General features: G+C 47.1%; 1 protein-coding gene across 5 annotated transcripts in view; it reads left to right on the top strand.

Moving 5' to 3' along the window:
• Srebf2 (sterol regulatory element binding transcription factor 2) overlaps window positions 1-22428 on the top strand; it is a 68872-nt gene that overhangs the window by 7046 nt on the left and 39398 nt on the right. For 4 of the 5 annotated variants that reach the window (XM_048354580.1, XM_048354574.1, XM_048354592.1 and 1 more), the window contains 3 exons: window positions 18208-18675; window positions 19425-19606; window positions 20685-20831. In XM_048354580.1, coding sequence (XP_048210537.1) covers window positions 18208-18675; window positions 19425-19606; window positions 20685-20831 — 797 coding nt within the window. Of the gene's footprint in view, window positions 1-12926; window positions 13073-18207; window positions 18676-19424; window positions 19607-20684; window positions 20832-22428 lie in introns of those variants that run through there. The other variant, XM_048354599.1, reaches the window with a different exon arrangement.

Raw genomic sequence — 22428 nt, 5'->3', positions numbered from 1 at the left:
GCTCGGATGGACTTTTCCCCCGTCTGAATACCTTCCTAAAGACAAAGGCTTTGTTTTGACACTAGACTACTGTTTTCTGGGGATTCTCGGACCACCAGAGCAGAGCCCTCTGGTATTTCTCCCTTCCTAGGTCTGTTTGTCCTCACCCTTCGCAAACATTCTTCACGTTCACACCCAGGCCTTTGGCCTAAATGTTCGCGAGCACTGCCTGCCTCTCCCTGAACTGTTTGTGGTCCTCATGCTCAGCCCAGATCCTTGTTGGTTTCATTTTGTTTTTTTTTTCAGAGCTGAGGACCGAGCTCAGGGCCTTGCACTTGCCAGGCAAGCGTTCTTCCGCTGAGCGAAATCCCCAACCCAGTTGGTTATTTTTTTTCTGGTACCAGTGTTTGAACTCAGTCAGCTTCCGTGCTGAGCTGTGACTCTACCGCCTGAGCTGAGCTCCTAGCCCAGTGTTTTATTGGCTGCAGCTGGAGAAAGCTGGGCTGGCTTTCCCTTCCCGGTGCTTTTCCTTTTCATGGATGCATCCAGTCCTTTTCTGATGGACATTTGAAGGCTCTTCCAATCTGTTGCTACTGAGAGCAGTACCTAGTGAATAGATTTGTAAATTTATCATTTTCAGATCTTGTGGGGTGGGAGTGCGGATGGTCTGTCTGTACCTTCCACGCTGTGAGGCTGCAGTGAGGTCATCACCATGCCCCTGGTTCTGGAGGGTTTTTTTGTTTTTGCCAGTCCCGGGGCTTGAACTCAGGGCCTGAGCACTGTCCCTGGCTCTACCACTTGAGCCACAGCGCCACTTCCGCTCTTTCCTGTTTATGTGGTGCTGAGGAATCGAACCCAGGGCTTCATGCATGTTGGGTAAGCACTCTACCACTAAGCCACATTCCCAGCCCTGTACTTGGAGTTCTGATATTGCTGTTTCTGCTGAACATTTCTCCAAGGTGCACCTGCAGCTTTACACTCCCACCAGAAGGAGGGGTCCATTTAGTCTCTTCATCTCTTCTTGCTGTGTCTTTGCCATATTCTTGCCAGTTTAACACTTGTCCCCAGCACTGCAGACCCCTCTGTCCTGACCTTCCAGCATCTCATGTAACTGTGGTCTAGTCAGGGTCACAGGAGAGGTCACTTTCTGAGAAATCCTTTCTGGTGCAGGTGTCCCCTTTGCCCAGGACCCTAGTCTTTGGAAGTGTCTTACACCTGTGCCACTTGGGTTTCTTGGAAGAACTCATCATCTGGTTTGCCTGCTGTCTTTCATGGATGTGTATATACACACATATAATGACTTGTTAATTACATAGAGTGCTCTTAGCTATCATTTGATTTGGGTTAGCTGTACATTGAAATAATAATTATTGTTCATTACTATTATACAGCACTGGGGATTGAACCTTGGGGCCTCTTGCTTGCTAGACAGGCTCTCTACCACTTGAGCCACACACCCACCCAGGCTAGGATGTCACCACTGTGACAGCTATTGAGAAGAGGTCCTTGAACCTGGGCCTTGAACCACAGTCCTTCTGATCTCAGACCTTTTAAGTAGCTAAAATTTACAGGCATGAGCCTCCAGTGCCTGGCCTTCTGAGCTGCCTGAGCAGGCTTTTTGTTTCATTCTTGGGTGGGATTGGATCCCAACATGTGATCATTGTTTTCTGTTGTGTTTGATTCTTGGTCCATGTACATAAGTAAGACCATTTCATCTTGATCTTCCAGATTGAGGATGACACCAGAGTTATCTAAGCATGACTTACCTTGTTCTTCACTGGTTATTAACTGTCCTACAGTTTCTTCTACTTTCCAGTTCTCCAGGTTTTCAAATCCATACCAGCCACTGTGTCCCCTCAGACCTTCTAAGAGGACCTGTTTTGTACTCACAAAGTAAACAAGATACTGTTTTATAACCTAACCTCTTATTATCTCATAATATATATGTAATTGTATCTAATTCTTTCTCTAAATCTAAAATGTGCTGCAGATTTAGAAACTGAGGCAGAGACCACAAAACTAGTAAATGATAGGATGATGACCAAAGTCCAGATGTGTCCAGCTCTAAACCCATGTGTTTTCCTCTCTTCTATCCCATGTCACATCTGTGTCTAATATAAGTAGGCTTCTAAGTTGGAAATGCTAGGTGTGGAATGGAGCTAGAGAAATTCAGGTCCTCTGCTCAGTTACACATTCAGTGGACATGTGCGTGTCACTGGGCACCTCAAGTGACTTCCTCCACTTCTAGGGCTTTCCTCAGCCTTCCTTTCCTCTGTGGGGCAGGGGGTTGGAGGTTTTTCATGAGTGCCGCAAGTGAGCTAGGCAGGGGCAGCCTACACCTATAATACTTGATACTTAGTAGGCTGAGATCTGAAAATTGAGATTGGAAGCCAGCCTTCGCAGAAAAGTCCATGAGACTCATATCTCCATTTAAATACCAAAAAGCTGGATGTGGAGGTGTGGCTCAGAGGGTAGAGCCCCAGCCTTGAACAAAAGAGCCACGCAAGAGCATGAGGCCCCGTACCAGCATATTGAGAACTCTTGCTCTGTGGATGAGTGGGGAGTGGGGTGAACTGCGTTTTACAAGCAGACTGTACTACCAAGGGACCTTTTTGTAGGCTATACTTTTGGAGTGTTTATTTTTTCTTTTTCATTTCGAAAGGGCTTTTATAATAAGGTGTGGTGTGTGAGACACAGAACAGTCACAGTGTAGTGTCAAGTATTCTGTTTCTGGACCACAAGACTCAGGGTCGGAAGTCCCCCAGGGACTTTAGACCATTGGAGGGCTTACAAACCGGAGCACACACCTACCTCTCCCTGCGTGTGTTTCACGCCTCGGGGATTGCTGCTGGATGTGTGTGGAAATGCCTCTAGCAGCCTCACACCTTTGTGGGGCCTAGAGGAACAGGTCTGCTGGGTTCAGAGTCTGGCTTGGAGCAGTGATGAAATCCTGAGCTGGGGAAGATGGGGAGCTGCCTGGACTCTTAGCCCTTCCCACAAGGATAAAACACAGTTCCTGAGTTGACATTCCTGCCATTCCTGCCGGGCCTCACCTAACAGTCCCCCATCACGGTGGCACTGCCAAGTGCATGCTTGAGGGTTTCTCTTTTTGTTTTTATTTTGGTTTTCTTTTTTGGTGGTACCAGGGTTTGAGCTCAGGGCTTCATGCTTGTGAGACAAACTCTCTACCCCTTGAGCTATGCTCCCAGGCTCCTCCCCCTACTTGTGCCACTCGTGGGCCTTGAACTCAGACCACTTGAGCCACAGCTCCACTTCTGGATTTTTGCTGATTAATTGGAGATAAGAGTGTTTTAGATTTTCCTGCCCAGGCTGGCTTTGAACTGTGATCCTCCTGAGTAGCTAGGATAAGAGGCATGAGCAAGCAGTGCCTGGCCTCAAACACAGTTTTGAAAAAAACAACAACAACCTTCTTTCGGTTGTGGGGCCTGAACTCTGGGCCTGGGCACTGTCCCTGAGCTCTTCAGCTCAAGGCTAGTTAGCTCTACCACTTGAGCTACGGTGCCAATTCTGCTTTTCTGGTGATTCATTGGAGATAAGAGTCTTATAGACTTTTCTGCCTGGGCAGGCTTTGAACTGCAATCTTCAGATCTCAACTTGCTGAGTAGGTAGGGTGACAGGCGTGAGCCACCACCTGGCTCAAATGCCTTCTTGATGTGTTCTTTATCAGTCAGGATTCTTGGTGGTAAGCCACATACATTATTTTTGGCTAGCTTGAAAAAAAAATTATATATATTTGTACATATATATATATATATATATTTTTTTTTTAGGGAGGCAGGAGGGCAGTAAATGAATTGACCACAGAAGCTGGAGGGTTGGGCTAGGAAGTAGACAAGGGTTACACATCAAAGCTAAGGCAAAGCAAGGAGCACCCTGATTAGAACTCACCACTTTGGTCTATTTCCATGCTTTCCTCAAGAGACATACCCAGTGACATTGTCTAAAGGAAGATGAGGATACCATCGTGGACAAATGAAAGAAAAGTGATAATATCCACATTTTCTGTGCTGCTTTTCCTGGCCTCCAAAAGGGCTGGGGATATGGCCTAATGGCAAGAGTGCCTGCCTCATATACATGAGGCCCTGGGTTCGATTCCCCAGCACCACATATACAGAAAATGGCCAGAAGTGGCGCTGTGGCTCAAGTGGCAGAGTGCTAGCCTTGAGCAAAAAGAAGCCAGGGACAGTGCTCAGGCCCTGAGTCCAAGCCCCAGGACTGGCCAAAAAATAAATAAATAAATAAATCCACACATCTTGGATGGCATCGTGGGGCTTTCTCAGTTGAACTCCAGGCATCTCAGTCTCCCCACTTTACCCATTGTTTCCCTGCTGCAACTTGGGGGACATTTCCTTTGCCTATGGCACTCTTCCCCCTTTCTGACTCAAAATCCTTTCATCCTTCTAGGCTCCCTGTCTGCTTAGATGGATGATGTTTTCTCTACCACTCTGACAACTCTTTCTTTGTGAGGAACTTGTCTGTTCTCCCCCTTGTTGGAGTTTATAAACATGTATGGGTTTTCCTGTCTTCTCTGAGGTATGTTGCCTTATGTGCTGGGGATTTAATCTGGGTCTCATGCCTGCTAGGCAAGTGCTCTTACTACTGAACCCCCCAAGCCCATCTCTGTGAGACTGAAAAGTAAAAAGAAAACCAGTACTTGCTTTCTTTCCCTCCCTCCCTCCCTCCCTCCCTTCCTTCCCCCTTTTCTTTTGTTTTGTCTTCCTTGTTATTTTGTGTTAGATGGGATCTCACTATGTAGTCCAGGCTGACCTTGAAGTCTTGATCTTCCTGCCTCAGCCTCCTGAGTGAGGATTGTAGGCATGTAATGTGAGGATTAACCACCTCTGAGTGTGAGGATTGCCGGCATGTGATGTGAGGATTAACCACCTCTGAGTGTGAGGATTGCCAGCCCAGTGCTCTCTAATTCTTGCTCTGTGCTGACTCCCACACAAGGCACTGGGGATATATAGTCCAGCTCCCAGCACTTAGCACACATCAGATGCAAGGGCTGAGTGGATGTTTCTTCATCATAGGCTGCTTTGAAAGTATGAAGTTACGGTTTCCTCCTTAGTCTTAGGGAGATTTTGAAGCTTCATTCATTAGGAATGAAAGGGTGGCGCGATGGTCCTACTTTTTTTTTTTTTCCTCGTGATTGAAAAGACTGAAAAGTGTAGAGCTGCTTTTGCTTTGTAGACTTTACCCCTAGGACCATTCTGATTGTGTGACTTGTACCTGCCTTTATTGACGGGGAGTCACCTGGCATTGTGAAACAGAGGCCTTCCTCTTTCAGAACAGAATTGTGGGGGATCAGTTCCGTGGTGTCTCACTCTCTTCATCAACTTCTAGTCTCCTGTTTCAAGAGAGTGAGAGAGAGAGCAGTGTGAAAAAGAGCTGAGGAAGACGGTGGGGGGAAGACTGGAGACGCCATGTCCTTCCCTTCCTGAGCTCAGTCATGAATGGAGCCCTGGCTCAGCACCTACCCAGTGCCCGGCTCGGAGTGGCGATATCCCCGTGATGGTGGCACCAGAGCCTCCATGTTGTGGGCGGGCAACGTGCTTGACGTTAAATCCCAGTTGTGTCATTGCTCACTGTAATGCTGGGCACGTTACCTGACCTCCCTGCAGCCTCGTTTTCTTCTCTGTAATGTGGATGATAATGACACCATCATCAAAGTGTTAGAAAGAAAAATGAATGGTAGTGTTCATTACGGTTGCTGACACATAATAAGAACCTAGTAAACACTAGCAATTTCTTTATACTCAGAGAATGAGCATTTCAAAGTAATGAATGGAGCAAGGTGGATAGCCTTACACATGGGTTGCCATGAGTGAGACGTCTTTAGCGTTAGGCAAGGATGCGGTTCCTGGGTGGGGCTCGTGCATGGGTGGGGACTTCCCAGCCATGATGAAATGGGCTCTGCTGATACTTGCTCAGAGGGAGGATGAGGAAGAATTGTGTGGAGAGTTGAATTAGGGTGACCTCTGCAGTAGGGTGCTTGGGGAAAAAAACACCGGATGGATTTGGGAGGAGAAGGGCTTCTGCCTCCATCTGCCTCTTGTCCACTCGCGTGACATTTGCTGTGCACTAGCCAGTGTCTCCCCAAAGGCTACCTGGTGGCTCACTTCTGTAACCACAGCTACATGGGAGGTAGGGGTAGAGAGGACGAGGTCCCAGGTTGGCTCAGCAGAAAGTACCAGACCCTATCTGAAAAATAACTGAAAGCCTAAGGAGCCTGTGGTACGGCTCAAGTGGTAAGGCACTGAGTTCAAACCCCAGTACTACACACAAAAAAAGAAGAAGAACAGGAATCTCATGCATACGAATGTACTTCAAAAGCTCCCTTGTGGAGTGATCATGAAGATTGTGTAACACAGTGTGTGTTCATTGTCACTACAGGCCTGCCAGACATCTTTCTCCCAAGTTGTGTGGTTAGTATGCACATAAAAACATGAAAAATGATTGCTTGACAGTGGGGAAAGCATGGGCGAAAGAGAGACAGACAAACCTTGAGTACAAGCCCAAATTCACTGTCCACTCAATCCCTTTGCAGCATAGAGGGAGGCTCACCTCATGGCATTGTGGCTGGACTCGGTGGTACTTGCTTGTCTTCTCAAGCTACAGGGAATGGTGGGGGGGAGCACATAGCTGGGAGCAGTAGTGCACACCTGTCATCGCAGTGACTAGGGGAAGCACAAATTGGAGGATCGTATGGGAGCTTTGCAGAAATCCCATATACTTGTCAACTCATCCTAGGATAATGGTAAACAAGGCCTGTAATCCTGTGACTGCTGACTGAGATCAGTGGACTGCAGTTCAAAACCAACCCAAGCAGAACAGTCCACAAGACTTCATCACTAGTTAACCAGCAAAAATACCAGACTGGAGGCATGGCTCAGGTGGTAGAGCAAGCAAACCAAGTGCAAGTGTGAGAGGCCGATTTCAAGTCCCAGTAATGGCAAAAATAAAAATACCTTATTCAGGGCTGGGGATATGGCCTAGTGGCAAGAGTGCTTCACTCATATACATGAAGCCCTGGGTTCGATTCCCCAGCACCACATATACAGAAAATGGCCAGAAGTGGCGCTGTGGCTCAAGTGGCAGAGTGCTAGCCTTGAGCAAAAAAGAAGCCAGGGACAGTGCTCAGGCCCAGAGTCCAAGCCCCAGGACTGGCAAAAAAAAACAAAAAAAAACAAAAAAAAAAACCTTATTCAGGGCTGGGAATATGGTCTAGTGGCAAGAGTGCTTCACTCATATACATGAAGCCCTGGGTTCGATTCCCCAGCACCACATATATAGAAAATGGTCAGAGTGGCGCTGTGGCTCAAGTGAGCAAAAATGAAGCCAGGGACAGTGCTCAGGCCCTGAGTCCAAGCCCCAGGACTGGCAAAACAAAACAAAACAAAACAAAAATACCTTATTCAATTATGAGGGATGTCCCTTCCAGTTTCTGGCTTGGAAAACATGATCTCCATTTTTATAGTCTGCATGAAAATTGAGTGTTTCAGTTAATCAGTGTCAGGTGTTTGGGTTTTGTTTTTGTTTTTGTTTTTTAAACTACCAGGATACTTGATACTTAGAAAAATACAGAGAAATTGGGCTGGGAATATGGCCTGGTGCTAGAGTGCTTGCCTAGCATGCATGAAGCCCTGGGTTCAATTCCTCAGCACCACATAAACAGAAAAAGCCAGAAGTGCCGCTGTGGCTCAAGTGGCAGAGTGCTAGCCTTGAGTATAAAGGAAGCCAGGGACAGTGCTCAGGCCCTGAGTTCAAGGCCCAGGACTGGCAAAAAAAAGAAAAAAAGATACAGAGAAATTGAAGCTTCTCTTCATGCACTTACAGAGCATGAGAGATTAGAAAAGCATTTATAACTACTAATTTCCAAATGTAATGTGGCAATATATGTTAAACACATTCTAATACTAGTAAGTCATGAGCATGTAATGAAATTAGCTGGATGACAAATTTGAGTCCAAGGAAAGGGCAAGAAACTCTCTTACATAGTAGAAAAAGAGGGTAGAGTCCAGGTATAGTGGCACACACCTGTGATCTTAACTTCGTGGGAGGCGGTGATCTGGAGGATCCAAGTATGAGGCCAGCACAAAGTAAAAAAAATTAGCAAGACTGCATCTCAAACGATAAGCTGGATATACTGGCACACTGTGTAGTTCCACAGTGTGGGAGGAACAGGTAGGGGGGCTCACACATCTGAGGCAAAACCAGGGGACCCTATCCAAAAATAACTCAAGTAAAAAGGGGTAAGGCTCAACTGATAGGACACCTGTAGTAAATAAGAGTCACCCAAGGTTGTGTTTCAGGAAGCATCGTGTGACTTGAAGGCAGGCAGGTGCAACAGGGTCTAGTATGACTTGAAATTGAGTACAGAGCTTTTTTTGGGGGGGTGGGGGAGGCAGTGTCTTCAAGTTTTCGATATTTTTGGTCTCCAAATGCTGGAGATCAAATGTTGGGCTGGAACTCTACTACTGAGCTACATCTTTACCTAGGTGATGTTTCCTAAAATACTTGGAATCATTATAATATGAATAATCCAATTGTCTCTACAGTTGGGCTTCAAGAGCTAACAGGTGACTGGATCTGAGATGGAGAAAGTGTCACTGATAGAAGTGATTTTGAGCTGGGCACTGGTGGCTCACAGCTGGAATCCTAAGCACTCAGAAGGCCGAGAGCTGAGGCTCACGGTTCAGAGCCAGCCCTAGAAAGAAAGTCTGTCAGACTCTCTCCAAGTAAGCACCAGAAAACTGAATGTGGAGCTGTGGCTCCAAGTGGTAAATCACTAGCCTTGAGCACAAAAGCCAGGGACAATGCCTGGGCCCTAAATTCAAGACCCAGGACCAGCACCCCCCAAAAAAAGTAATGTTGAGAGGAGGGTGTGCATGTGCACGTGTGTGCGTGCATGTGGTAGTCCTGGAGGTTGAACTCAGGACCTGGGCACTGTCACGTTCCTGAGATTCTTTTGCTCAAGGCTGGTACTCTTCCACTTGAGTCACAGCTCTCCTTCTGGCTTTTGGGTGGTTAATTGTGGTTAATAAGAATCTCCTGGACTTTCCTGCGTTAGCTGGCTTCAAACCTGGATCCTCAGATCTGAACCTTCTGAGTGGTTAGGATGACAGGCATGAGCTACTAGGGTTAGGCTGAGAGTTTTTTGAGGTTGAATGGTGACATTAGAGCAAGCAGTAAAAGTGTGCTTGGCAGTCCTGGTGTGAGGAAGCTTGCCTCGCCCGAAGGCATGTTTGAAAAGGAAGTGGGTTCCTTTGGGGGAAGGTGAAGAACTCGGTGAGTGGGAGGGGTAACGAGAGCCAATCTTCATCCGAAGCTGATACTTAAGAAATCTGATTGCGTGGGATTTGAAAGGCTGTTGGGCCGACAGGATCCTCAAAGAAGACAATTTATTTAAAGCAGGATAAGGAAGTAGAATGAAGGGATAAGGTGTAACCAGACAGAACAAGTCCAGACGGAGCCGAGGGTGGAGAGCAGGTTTTGACCGTCTTGGGCTGTAAGAGAACCTGCGAAGCCTGGACTTGCCTGTGCTCTCTGTCCACTTGTCCTGCCCAGCCGTGGCCTCTGGGACTTCTTCTGTGTTGAGCCAGAGACAGCCTAAAGGACAGTCCTAGAGTTGCTCTGGGTTTGCTGGGTGCCTTTTCTTCCTTGTTTTTTTTTGTTTTTTGATTTTTAATTTCTGCTTGTTTTCACCAGGGAATAAATCCAAGGCCTGGAACTTGCCCTGCAATCTCTACCACTTGAGCTCTGCCCTCACCCTTTTGATTAGATTGAGTCTGACCAGCTTTGCCCAGGCTGCCCTTGAACTTGCAACTCTCTTCTCTTTGCCGCCTGAATAGCTGGGAAATACAGGCTTGTGCCACCTTGCTGGGGTTTTTCCCCCCTTTTGATTTTTTTTGTTGTGGTACTGGTGGTTGTTGGTCTTTGGCTTGAACCCAGAGCCCGAGTGCTGTCCTTGGGAGCTCTTTTTGCGCATGGCTAGCACTCTACCACTTCTGGCTTTCCAGAGGGTAATTGGAGATAAGAGTCTCACAAACTTTCCTACCTGGACTGGCTTTGAACTGAGGGCCCCAGATCTCAGTCTCCTCAGTAGCTAGGATTATCGGTGTGAGCTACCGGTGCCCGGCTCCTTTTTACTTTTAACTGTTTGATTTAATATGATATTTGAACCATGCAAAGTAATAGGACACATTTGTGAATGTTCCAGAACATGAGCATTTGAGCAGCCCCGCTTTCCTACTGTTTTCCTCTGTGGTTTCTTTGCCCGTAAAAAGAATTCATTCATCTGTCATTTCACACACAGGATGCCTGAGTCACCAGTTTACTATCCTGTGTCGCTCAGTGCCTCTTTCACTCCCTTTTTCCTAGGAAGATGACCCAGAATCTCCCTTGTTCTTCCCGTGCTTGAGCTTCTTACCTTTTTTTGGTCAATTATGGGGCTTGAACTCAGGGCCTGGGCACTGTTCCTGAGTCTCTCTGTGCTCAAGGCTAGCGCTCTGCCACTTGAGCCACAGCGCCACTTCCTTAAGTTTCTTACTAAGTCCACATGCCCCTGTGTGTTTGGAGCAGTTTGAGTAGGAGTTGAGACTGAGGCTGCTGTTTGGATTTCAGGGCTTCTGGGTAGGCTACAGGGCTGGACTCCTTAAATACCTCTCCGAGTGATGTCAACAGCTGGTCCTGGGGACCGCAGGGTTGACTGCAAGAAGCAGAGTGCTAGAGAGAGGACCACAGTTGCCCCTAGTGTGGGCTTGGTTTTCATTTGACTTTGTTGCAATGGTCAGGCAAAGCCATTCTAGGAGGGGCCTTCTTGGGAGCGCTCTGGATCACAGTTATGCTCCTCTCATTCCCAAACGGTCTACACGAATAGGCATTGCAAACAATGCTGCAGGCTCCTCAGCTCTAATAGGAAGGACAAGATGAGCAACAAATAAATGAGGGAAGTTTGGTGAATAGCCCTATAATTTGGGAGGTGACTTTTTTTTCATATACTTGGGTTTGAACTCAAGATCTTGTGCTTGCTAGGCAGGTACTCTATCACTTGACACACCCTCAGTTCCTGGGATGATGGATTTTGAAAGTATAACACAAAAACTACAGTTGCCCCTTGCTATATCACGGGTCACTTATTGCGGCTTCACCATATCTCAGGTTTTGTTTAATTTTATTGTCAAGGTGATATACAGAGGGGTTACAGTTACATAGTAAGGTAGTGAGTACATTTCTTGTCAAACATGTTACCTCCTCCCTCATTTTTTCCCACCTTCCCTCCTCCCCCAACTCACACCCCCACCATTTTTAAAATACATAAGGAGTGATCCATCACCTATCTTGGGAGTTTGCGTTCCAGAGATACCACCCCTCCCCCAATGATAGGTAAAAATTTGCCAAGGACCACAGTATAGCAAGGAACGTCTGTCTAACACTGCTACTTTGCAGATTTCTACCTATTGTGGGGGAGGGGGGTCTTCTGGAATGTAACTCCCTCCAAGTGAGGGATTACTGTATCATTCACTATATAACATTAATGTCTGTACATAGTTCTTTATACAACCGTTTATGTTACTGTGACATAGGTGCATTTCTACGCTGCTATGCAAAGTCATATTTTTTAAAGGGCTCTTTGGGGAAAAGAGTTGGGGTCACAACTCTCGATGTATCATTGGGAGGAAGTGTTATTTTTAAAGATAAGAAACTGTAGCCAGGTGCTGGTGACTCACACCTGTAATCTTAGCTACTCAGGAGGCTGAGATCTGAGGACTGCAGCTCGGAGCCAATCCGGGCAGAAAAGTCCCTGTGAAACTCATCTCCAATTAACCACTCAAAAACTGGAAGTGGAACTGTGGTTCAAAGTGGTAGACATTAGCCTGAACAGAAGAGCTTAGGGACAGTGCCCACGCCCTGAGTTCAAACCCCACATCCCGCATCCAAAAAAGAAAGAAAGAAAGAAAAAGTACCTGTGTCACAGCTTTACACATTAGTGGCTAAGAAATACACAAATACCACAATAATTAAGCAGTTTGCTTTGAAAAAGACCTGGGGTTTCCTTGTGGAACTCACTGATGCTGTTAAATTGAACCCAGGGCTTCATGCATGCTAGGCAAACACACTCTACCACTTAGCCATATTCCCAACCTTAGTTTATCTTATTGGTGGTGTAGTTCTGGAGGCCAAACCAGGATCTCATATATACTAGGTAACTACTTTACCTTTCAGTTACATCCTCTGCTCTATATGTGTGCTTTTTATTTTATTTTTTGTGTGGATACTGGGGCTTGAACTCAAGGCCTAGGGCACTGTCCCTGAGCTTTTGTGCTCAGGGGTAGTGTTTACCACTTGAGTCATAGCTCCACTTCCACCTCTCTGGTAGTTAATTGGAAATAAAGAGTCTCACAGACTTTCTTGCCTCTTATGTGGCTATTTTGGCCAGCTATGTTTTTGTTTTTATGTTTTCTAGTATTTCTTTCATAAATAAACACACCCAAGATTCACATTATGCTTAAATTGTTGCTGATAAGTCTGATGCATTCAAACAAATTTGCATTTGTTTTTGTCAGTCCTGAGGCTTGAACTCAGGGCCTAGGCACTGTCTGAACCTCTTTGTGCTCAAGGCTAGCACTTGAGCCACAGTGCCATTTCCAGATTTTTCAGAGTAGTTTATTGGAGGTAAGAGTCTCACAGACTTTCCTGCATGGGCTGGCTTCAAACTGAGATCCTTAGATCTCAGCCTCCTGAGTAGCTAGGATTGCAGGCATGAGCCACCAGCACCAGCTTTGCAAATCTGTGTTTTATTTATTTGTTTGTTTTACGGGTCCTGAGACTTGAACTCTTGGCTTGGGTACAAAATGAAAAACCAAAAGCCAAACTTGGTAACTCCTCCGTACAACATCTTAATAATAACAATTTTTAAAAAGAAGAAGAAAAATAAACTTGGTACCAAACGTGGTAGCTCACATCCATAATCTCAGCTCTTTAGGAGACAGAGATAAGAGGCTCTTAGCTGGTCAGGGTAAAAGCCTAAGACGTTGTCTGAGAACACAAGGATTGGGACATAACTTAAGAGGTAAAGACGTAAAGAAAAAAGATTGAAAGCAATCATCAACCTACCATCACTAAGTGATTCAATAACTTCTGCACGCCAACCAGTACAGTGCTCTGGGACTCTTAATACAATGTTACATCCATCGTAATGATCAGCACCAGGCGATCCTCATGTTTCATGAAGCAAGCAGAGCAAGATACCACTTAGCATTCTGGATGAAATCCCATTCAATTATTTTGTAAATTTGTCTATAATGAATACATTTTTACAATGTAAAAAAAAAATGAATGCAAGTTGCATAGTAAATGCAAAATACAAAAATAAATCACCACTGCTGAGTGTGGTGCCTCATGTCTGTAATCCTAGCACTCGGGAGACAGGAAGAACTGTGAGTTCAAAGCCAGCCTGGGATGCGGAGTAAACTCTGTCACCACTTTCCCCACTCCCCAAAAACGGAACAAATGACCTTTGTAAACGAGTTTCTCCCCTTGCCTAACTAAACCAGATAAGAAATACCTACTAAAGGATTGTTGGCTAATTGCGCCCATGGGATTGTTACCCCATCCGGGAGCTTTGGATACCTGTTCTTAAAATTGATCTCTGTGGACTTCAGGATGTCTTATACGAAGCAGATGTTGCAAGGCTGAGCCGGGCACTGTAATTTATGTTACCTCCGTGTCACAAGCTCTGTGTAATACCCGTGAACTGGAGGTCTCGTGGCTGTGTGCAGTGCACGCATAACAACCAGTGCCTCTAATTTTGGTTACTTTCTGTTAAAGAGTCCAGAACCCAACTAGAGTTTCTTGGTCCCTCACATACTTTCTTGAGCAACTTATTCCTAAGTTTAAGAAGCAGCTGAAGACAGGAAAGTGATTTTGAAGAGGAGCAAGGTGTGCTCTCCCCGCCCTGGGAAGCCTGATTCTGGTACTCGCCTTTGTGAACTGCAGCAGAACCTGAATTTCATTTCCACAGCTCTATAAAACCTTCTCCCAAGCCACACTTTTCAGGTTTCATGGCCCTCCATGGAAATAAAAGCCTGTGCAACTGCAGAACACAAGTGATCAGAGCAGAAAACAGTGAGAAGACATTAAGACCGCTCCCACGCAGTGGAGCTCAAGTTAACAGGGTGAAACTGTGCCTGGGGTCTGTGTCTCGGTTCTGCTCTTGAGCTCTGTGACCAGATGGGGCCCAGAGAAAGCCAGTGCCCTGCCAGAGTAGAGGCTCTCAGAACAACCTCGTGGAATACCTCCCCTTAAAATGTTCTCCCACACACACCCCCGCCCCGGTCCTGGGGCTTGCACTCAGGGCCTGAGCACTGTCCCTGGCTTCTTTTTGCTCAAGGCTAGCACTCTGCCACTTGAGCCACAGCGCCACTCTGGCTTTTTCTGTTTGTGTGGTACTGAGGCATCGAACCCAGGACTTCATACCTGCTAGGCGAGCACTTTACCACTAAGCCACATTCCCAACCCAAAATGTGCTTCTTAAGAGACCCTCTCTGACTTCACAAGAGAAGATATAAAAATGGCAAAGAAACACATGAGGAAATGCTCAACATCCCTGGTAGTAAAGGAAATGCAAATAAAAACAACCCTGAGATACCACCTCACCCCAGTTAGAATGGCCTATACTCTGAACTCAGGCAACAACAAATGCTGGAGGGGGTGCAGGGAAAGAGGAACCCTTCTCCATTGTTGGTGGGAGTGCAAATTAGTACAACCACTTTGGAGAACAGTATAGAGGTTTCTCAAAAAGCTCAATATAGACCTACCCTATGACCCAGCCATACCACTCCTAGGCATCTATCCTAAACAGCAAAACCTAAGATATCAAAAAGACATCTGTACTTCCATGTTTATCACGGCACAATTCACAATAGCCAAAATATGGAAACAACCCAGATGCCCCTCCACAGACGAATGGATCCAAAAAATATGGTACTTATACACAATGGAATACTACATAGCGATTAGGAATGGTGAAATATTGTTATTCGCAGGGAAATGGTCAGAACTCGAACAAATAATGTTGAGCGAGACAAGCCTAGAACACAAAAAACAAAGGGGTATGATCTCCCTGATATATGACTGTTAACAAAGGGAGACGGAGAGACAGTAGAGACCAAGTCTGTGAATACTATATATGTTCTTGATACATTGTATGTTGTATATATGTCTACCTGACCTAGAGAAGGGATAGAAAAACAGGACGTAAGATATCACAAGAAATGTACACGCTGCCCTACTATGTAACTGTACCCTTTTTGCACAACACCTTGTAAAAAAAAATTTGTTCAATTAATAAACAAATAAAAAAAATCAACAGAAAAAAAAAAAGAGCCCCTCTCTTGCCACTCAGTACAAGCCTGATGCCTGGCTAACTGGAGATGGCTCCACTGGAACATTCTGTATGAGGGTTGGAAGGTGATGATGATGATGAAGAAGATGAATTTAAACAGTCACACTTTAAGTCTTATGACCTTTGCACACCAGCCCGTGTCTTCCCTCACAAAAGAGTTTCGAGAGCACTTGAGATGAACGAAGTGGGCCCGGTGTATCTGACCTGGGAGCCCCTGAAGTGCTGCTCTAAGGGCCTGCCCTCCCTCGGCGCTTTGCATAAACCACCCAGGAATTTGCAGAGCAGAGAGGCAGCCTTTTGTGGTGAGGAAATCAAAAGCGACTTAGTATTCACAGAGCTAGTTAGCTTGGCCTCCCTCCCCCCATTACTGGAATTTGAACTCAGAGCCTTTCCCTTTCTGGGGAGATGCATTACTATCATAGCCCAGCAGCCCTGTGCTGGATAAGACATGATCTTGTTAAATGGCCCAGGCTGGCCTTGAATTTAGAGTCCTCCTGCCTCATCCAGTCCAGGGCTAGGATTACAGGAGTGCCAACCTGTGCCTATCTATGAACTCTCTGTGAGGGAGAACAGGCAGCCAGACTTCAGTGCTGATTTCCCAGAGAGCTGGAATTTTATAAGGCCTCTGGAAGGTTGTTAGATTTCTCTTAACCATTTTCTTAAGCTTTCTATAAATCTTGTGTTACACTTGAAATGTGTGAGCTCTAGATTTGCGTTTGGTTTTAATTTAGTGCCAAGTCTGAGAATGTTTCTTAATTGGAATTGGACCTGTTAGGCGCGGATTGCAGTATCTGGCAATCTGCCCACTTCTCACTCCCGCACACAACAGGTCGAGTGAGGACAGAGCAGTCAAGGTGTTGGCTAGTAGTTCCACTCCCTGGGAGTTCAGTCAGCTGAAACACTTTAACCTTGCCCTTGGACTAACTGATGCTTGCGGCCCTGTAATTGAAATGCTAAGCTCTAGTTATCCTGTATGTTGATTACACTGGACCTCCCCAGATACCTCACTCGCCCCACATTCCACTCATCATCGCCCTGCCGTAAACACATGCAGTCAGAAACTTGGAGATCATTAGGGGAGGCTCAGGGAAAGGAATGGAGATGGAGGGGTTTTGTGGCTGGTTTGTGTTACAGTTCATTTGGTATCCAAATCAGAGCACCCTTTGGTCTTGAGAGTTTGGTGACGAGAGACTGTATAGTTTAAGAATATGCATTATTGGCTGGGAGTATGGCCTAGTGGCAAGAGTGCTTGCCTCGTATACATGAAGCCCTGGGTTCGATTCCCCAGCACCACATATATAGAAAACGGCCAGAAGTGGCGCTGTGGCTCAAGTGGCAGAGTGCTAGCCTTGAGCAAAGAGAAGCCAGGGACAGTGCTCAGGCCCTGAGTCCAAGGCCCAGGACTGGCAAAATAATAATAATAATAATAAATATACATATGCAGTATTAAGATGAGATAAAGGAGCGAAAAGTGGACAGTGTAGAGAAGCAGTGACATGGCTGAGTCTCCAGACTCCTAGTAGGGGAGAAAGAAGTCTAAAAGACAAATTAAGCTGGTGAGCCAGTGGCTGTGACCTATAACCCTGGCTATGTAGGAGGCTGAAATCTGAGGAATCGCGATTTGAAGCCACCCTGGGCAGAAAAATGCTTGAACCTCTCATCTCTAGTTAATCACCAAAAAGTTGGAAATAGAGCTGTGGCTCAAGCAGGGGCACTGGCCAGCAGGGAAAAAAAAAAAAAAAAAAAAAAAGCTCAGGAACAGTGTCTGGGCTCTTGAGTTCAAGACCTAGGACTGGCACGCGTGTGCACGTGCACACATACACTTCATGTTTTCAAAAGATGAATTGTCAGTCATGAAGTAAGCTAGATTTCAGTAAACTCTTGGGAGGATGGAGCCGGGAAGATGCCTTTTCAAGGGGCTGGGATTTCAAGGATCTCAAGCACTTGGAAAAGGATCTAGAAGGGAGTCAGAAGGGCCTTGTCAATTGTGGAGTCAAAGACAACGCCAGGTTGCTATGCCCTGACCTCCTGGCAGTACCTGACTAGCTGTGCGACCTTGGTCAGGTTTTCCCTGATTTCATATATGCTCTTCCCGCTCTTTCTACACCTAAAGATCTTTGACTCAGAGGCCTTCAACTTTCCAGTTGCCTCTGAATGTTTTAGTTGTGTGTGTGTGTGTGTGTGTGTGTGTGTGTGTGTGTGTGTGTGTGTGTGATGTAGGGGTTAGGACTTGGGACTTTGAATGTATTAGACAAGTGCTTTACCGCCGGGCTTGTGTTTTGAGATAGGATCCTTGCTATGTAGGCCAGGCTTGCCGCAGTCACTGTCCTGCTGTAGCCTCCCACGTGCTAGAATAACAGACGTGCACTAGCAAGCTTCTTGTCCCTGGGTTTCTGCAGGTACCAGTGGTGCCCACAGTGTGCCCTGGTTGGAGAGGAGGCCCAGTGTTTGGCTGGAAAAAGGATTAGGAGAGGTCGGGTCTGGTACCGCTGTTGTGCCACCGACAGGCTCAGGGCTGAGGTGAGAGCAAGGCCGCTCCATCCAAAGCCTTGGAGCCATGACTGCGCCCTTGGCACCCTGGTCTCCAACACACTGGGTTTCTGTGCCCCGGTTTCTTTCCTTGTTTTCTTTCTCGAGGGGAGGTGGATGGGGTGCTAAGGGTCAAACCCCAGACTTCACCCATGGTAGGGTAAGCACTGTACCTCTGAGCTGCATCCCCAGCTCCTGACTTCACTTTGTTCAGTTTGAGTTCATAGTGGGGATGGATGGCAGTCACATTACTCCTTTTCCTTTATCCACAGAGATGCTGCAGTTTGTCAGCAATCAAGTGGGAGAGTTCCCCGACTTGTTTTCAGAGCAGCTGTGTAGCTCCTTTCCTGGTGGTGGTGGTGGCGGCGGCGGCGGTGGCGGTGGTGGCGGCGGCAGCAGTGGCAGTACTGGCAGCACCGGCACCAGCAGCACCAGCAGGAGCACCAATGGCGGAGCTGGGGACCCCTCCATACAGCGGTCCTTCAGCCAGGTTCCGTTGCCTTCCTTCTCTCCCTCAGTCGCTTCCCCCCAGGCTCCCGCCCTGCAGGTCAAGATCCCTTCTACCACAGTTCCCACCCCACCACGAGCAACACCCGTGCTCCAGCCCCGGCCCCAGCCCCAGCCTCCGGCTCAGCTGCAGCAGCAGACAGTGATGATCGCCCCAACGTTTAGCACTGCTCCGCAGACCAGGATCATCCAGCAGCCTCTGATCTACCAGAACGCGGCCACCAGCTTCCAAGGTGACTCCTGAGTCTGTGTGGCAGGGGTAGGGCTGGCCCAGTAACAGAAGACGGAGGCTCGGGTAATAGCAGGCCTGAAATGTGCCTGGGCAGCAGCCAGATGTAGGCACCCACAGTTGAGAGCTGTTCATTCCACAAATGGCTCCCGAGTTCCCCTGCAGAGATGAGTCCAGCTTTTCACATTGGCCCTGCATCTCCGAGAAGCAGGCCCCAGAGCATGCCCGCAGCATGTGTTCGGGAGCGAGCAGCAGAAACACTGCTGCTTTCTGGGGTGCCTGCGTCCCAGAGGCTGTGGGGAGCCTGGGTGGGATGCGACTTGATCTGAATTTGAGGGGCTCTCCTAGTTCCTCTGTGGGTTTTGCGAATTTGTTGGAGGGTAAAAGCACAAAGCTGAGATGTGCCCAAAGCACACTTTCCCTCCAGAAAGGACGGGAGGAAATGAAGCTCCAGAGAATTGTTGATTTCCAACATCTATTAACTCTATTGCTGGGTGCAGTCATTTGTTGACTAACTTCCCTTACCCCCACCCCAGCACCCCGACTAATAAAACAGCTTGTACTCATTCCTTCAGACATGATGCAGTCCTTACGGGATGTTCTTAATCTCTAAACCAGCTTGCAAATGGCTGTGCACATCCTGGGCAGCGTGCGGGGGGGGGGGGGGGGGGCGGTTGGCATCGTTATTGCTGCAGCCACAGCAACATGCATTCCTCACCCGAGTAACCTCTCCTCTGCCCCCCTCCCCCCAAGTCCTTCAGCCTCAAGTGCAAAGCCTGGTGACGTCCTCCCAGGTACAGCCGGTCACCATCCAGCAGCAGGTGCAGACCATACAGGCCCAGCGGGTGCTGACGCAGACGGCCAACGGGACGCTGCAGACCCTCGCCCCAGCCACTGTGCAGACCGTCGCTGCGCCCCAGGTGCAGCAGGTGCCGGTAGGTGGCCAGAGGGGATTCAGAGAGGCACTGGTGGCGTTGGTTAGCTGGTCTCTTTTGGTTGAAGATAACGGTCTGCATACCAAGACAGGCTAAACAGAGTGCACATGGAACAGCATGGTAGAGGCACCAGGATGTACCTGTGAGCCTGGCACCAAGACTTGGCCGAGACTCATCTGCAGCTTCACACTGCGCCCACACACCCATGGCCCCTCAGGACAGGGTGTGTGATCACGTGGCCCACAGCCCCTCAGGACAGGCGGTACATGGACCATGAACACATACACATAAAGAGTGTAAAACTAGGAAGAAATATTCCAAATCACTATCTCTCAGGTGATTTTTTTTTATGACTCTCTATTTTCCTTATTTTCTTTTTTTTTTTTTTTTGGCCAGTCCTGGGCCTTGGACTCAGGGCCTGAGCACTGTCCCTGGCTTCTTCCCGCTCAAGGCTAGCACTCTGCCACTTGAGCCACAGCGCCGCTTCTGGCCGTTTTCTGTATATGTGGTGCTGGGGAATCGAACCTAGGGCCTCGTGTATCCGAGGCAGGCACTCTTGCCACTAGGCTATATCCCCAGCCATCTATTTTCCTTATTTTCTTTTTCCAGTCGTGGGGCTTGAACTTGGCTGGCCTGTGTGTTTGTTGTCCCTGAGCTCTTCAGCTCAAGGCTAGTGATCTACCACTTGAACCACAGTACCACTTTCAGTTTTCTGGTGGTTAATTGGAGCTAAGAGTCCCATGGACTTTCCTGCCCGGGATGGCTTTGAACCGAGATCCTTAGATCTCAACCCCGTGAGTAGCTGGGATTACAGGCGTAAGCCACCGGCACCTGGCAAATAGCTAGCTTCTACAAGGACTTTTATGAGATTTTTCCGGCAACTTTTTGATTCTCAGTTTCATGAAAATTCCATTTGCTTATTCTTTCTTGGAGGGTCTATGTGGTAAGAAACAAATGCAAAATAAGAAGAACCACTGCTTAGCTGTTAACATTTTATATTGAAGTATAAATTAAATATTGTCTTTCCCAAAGAAAGAAAATAAATGCTGCTTTTTTCTTCTTACTCCTTTCCCTCCAGGTCCTAGTCCAGCCTCAGATCATCAAGACAGATTCCCTTGTTTTGACCACACTGAAGACAGATGGCAGCCCTGTGATGGCGACCGTCCAGAACCCAGCCCTCACCGCCCTCACCACCCCCATCCAGACAGCCGCCCTCCAAGTACCGGTGAGCTCTGCCCCTCCCCCCCTTCCACTTCTACTGCTGAGAACGAGTTGGGCAATTGTGAGTCCCACTCCACTTTTAGCTTTGTTTTCCCTTGAAGCAGTACTGCTATTGTTTGTTACATGGGAGTCTTGGGATCTGTATGAGAACGGGAAAAATGCCAGAGAGTCCTGTTCCTGGGTGACAGCTCCACACGAGACCATCATCCCTTAGGCCCTATGCTGATGGAGATTTGGCTTGTAACGGATGTTGGAGAGGGGGGAGTCTCAGCCATTTTCAGCATCTGAAACAAGAGTCTGATCCAGAGGAAGGTGACTAAATTCAGGAGCACTAGCTTTATTCATAACAGCAAGAACTGGGAGCGAACCAAATGTCTATCCACATAAGAAAAAACACCCTGTACTCAAAAATGCCAGCTGGGCACTGGTGGCTCATACTTGTAATCCTAGCTACTCACGAGGCTGAGATCTGAGGATCACAGTTAGAAGTCAGCCCTGGCAGGAAAGTCCACAAGACTAATAGCAGTTAGCCAGCAAAAAGTCAGAATTGGAAGTGTACTGAAATGGTAGAGGTGTGTGGGTACTAGCCGTAAAGGAAAAAGCCAAGCAAGAACATTAATAAGTAAAGTTAAATAATTGAAGGTGCTCCACAATAAATATATATACATAGATATATAGATATATATAGATATATATGAATAAAACCACATGTCCAGGGCTGGGAATATGGCCTAGTGGCAAGAGTGCTTGCCTTGAATACATGAAGCCCTGGGTTCAATTCCTCAGCACCACATATATAGAAAAGGCCAGAAGTGGTGCTGTGGCTCAAGTGGCAGAGTGCTAGCCTTGAGCAAAAAGAAGCCAGGGACAGTGCTCAGGCCCTGAGTCCAAGGCCCAGGACTGGCAAAAAAAAAAAAAAAATGTCCAAACCCCAAAATAATATGGAGCAAAGAAGCCCATCACAGAAGAGTTGATACCAGTGATACATTAATATGAAGATCAAGAAGAGACTGTGGTGACAGCGAGAACTTTCCTGAGAACTTTCCTGAAGCAGGGAGGCTATAGCTTGGCCTGGTGGTTTTATATGTTGTATTCATATGCAAAACCTCATCATCTGTGAGTTATCTATCTCTTAATTACAAATGAAATTGAACAACGTTTTGTCTATTGGCCATTTAGTTACTAAAGCCAAAACTAAAATTGGTAGACCTAGAAACAAAGAAGGAAAAGAGAAATGAGGAAACGAAGGGGGAGCCTCTGTGGTTGGCCTTGTCATTTAAGAAAATAGTTCTGGGTGGGGAATGTGGCCTAGTGGTAGAGTGCTGGCCTCTTATTCATGAAGCCCTTGGTTCGATTCCGCAGCACCACATAAACAGAAAAGGCCAGAAGTGGTGCTGTGGCTCAAGTGGTAGAGTGCTAGCCTTGAGAGTGCTAGCACAGGGACAGTGCTCAGGCCCTGAGTTCAAGCCCAGGACTGGCAAAAAAAAAGAAAGAAAAGATGGTTCTGATTGATAGTGTTCATTTTGCCTTTGAACTTTCTGAGGCTGAATTGTGGGAAGAAATGCAATAGTTTACTTGTCATTTGTGAGAAAAAGAAAGTG

Source organism: Perognathus longimembris, chromosome 1, assembly GCF_023159225.1.
Source record: "Perognathus longimembris pacificus isolate PPM17 chromosome 1, ASM2315922v1, whole genome shotgun sequence".
Taxonomy (NCBI): domain Eukaryota; kingdom Metazoa; phylum Chordata; class Mammalia; order Rodentia; family Heteromyidae; genus Perognathus; species Perognathus longimembris.
Note: the sequence above shows the minus strand (reverse complement) of the source record. Positions and strands in the feature narration are given on the sequence as shown.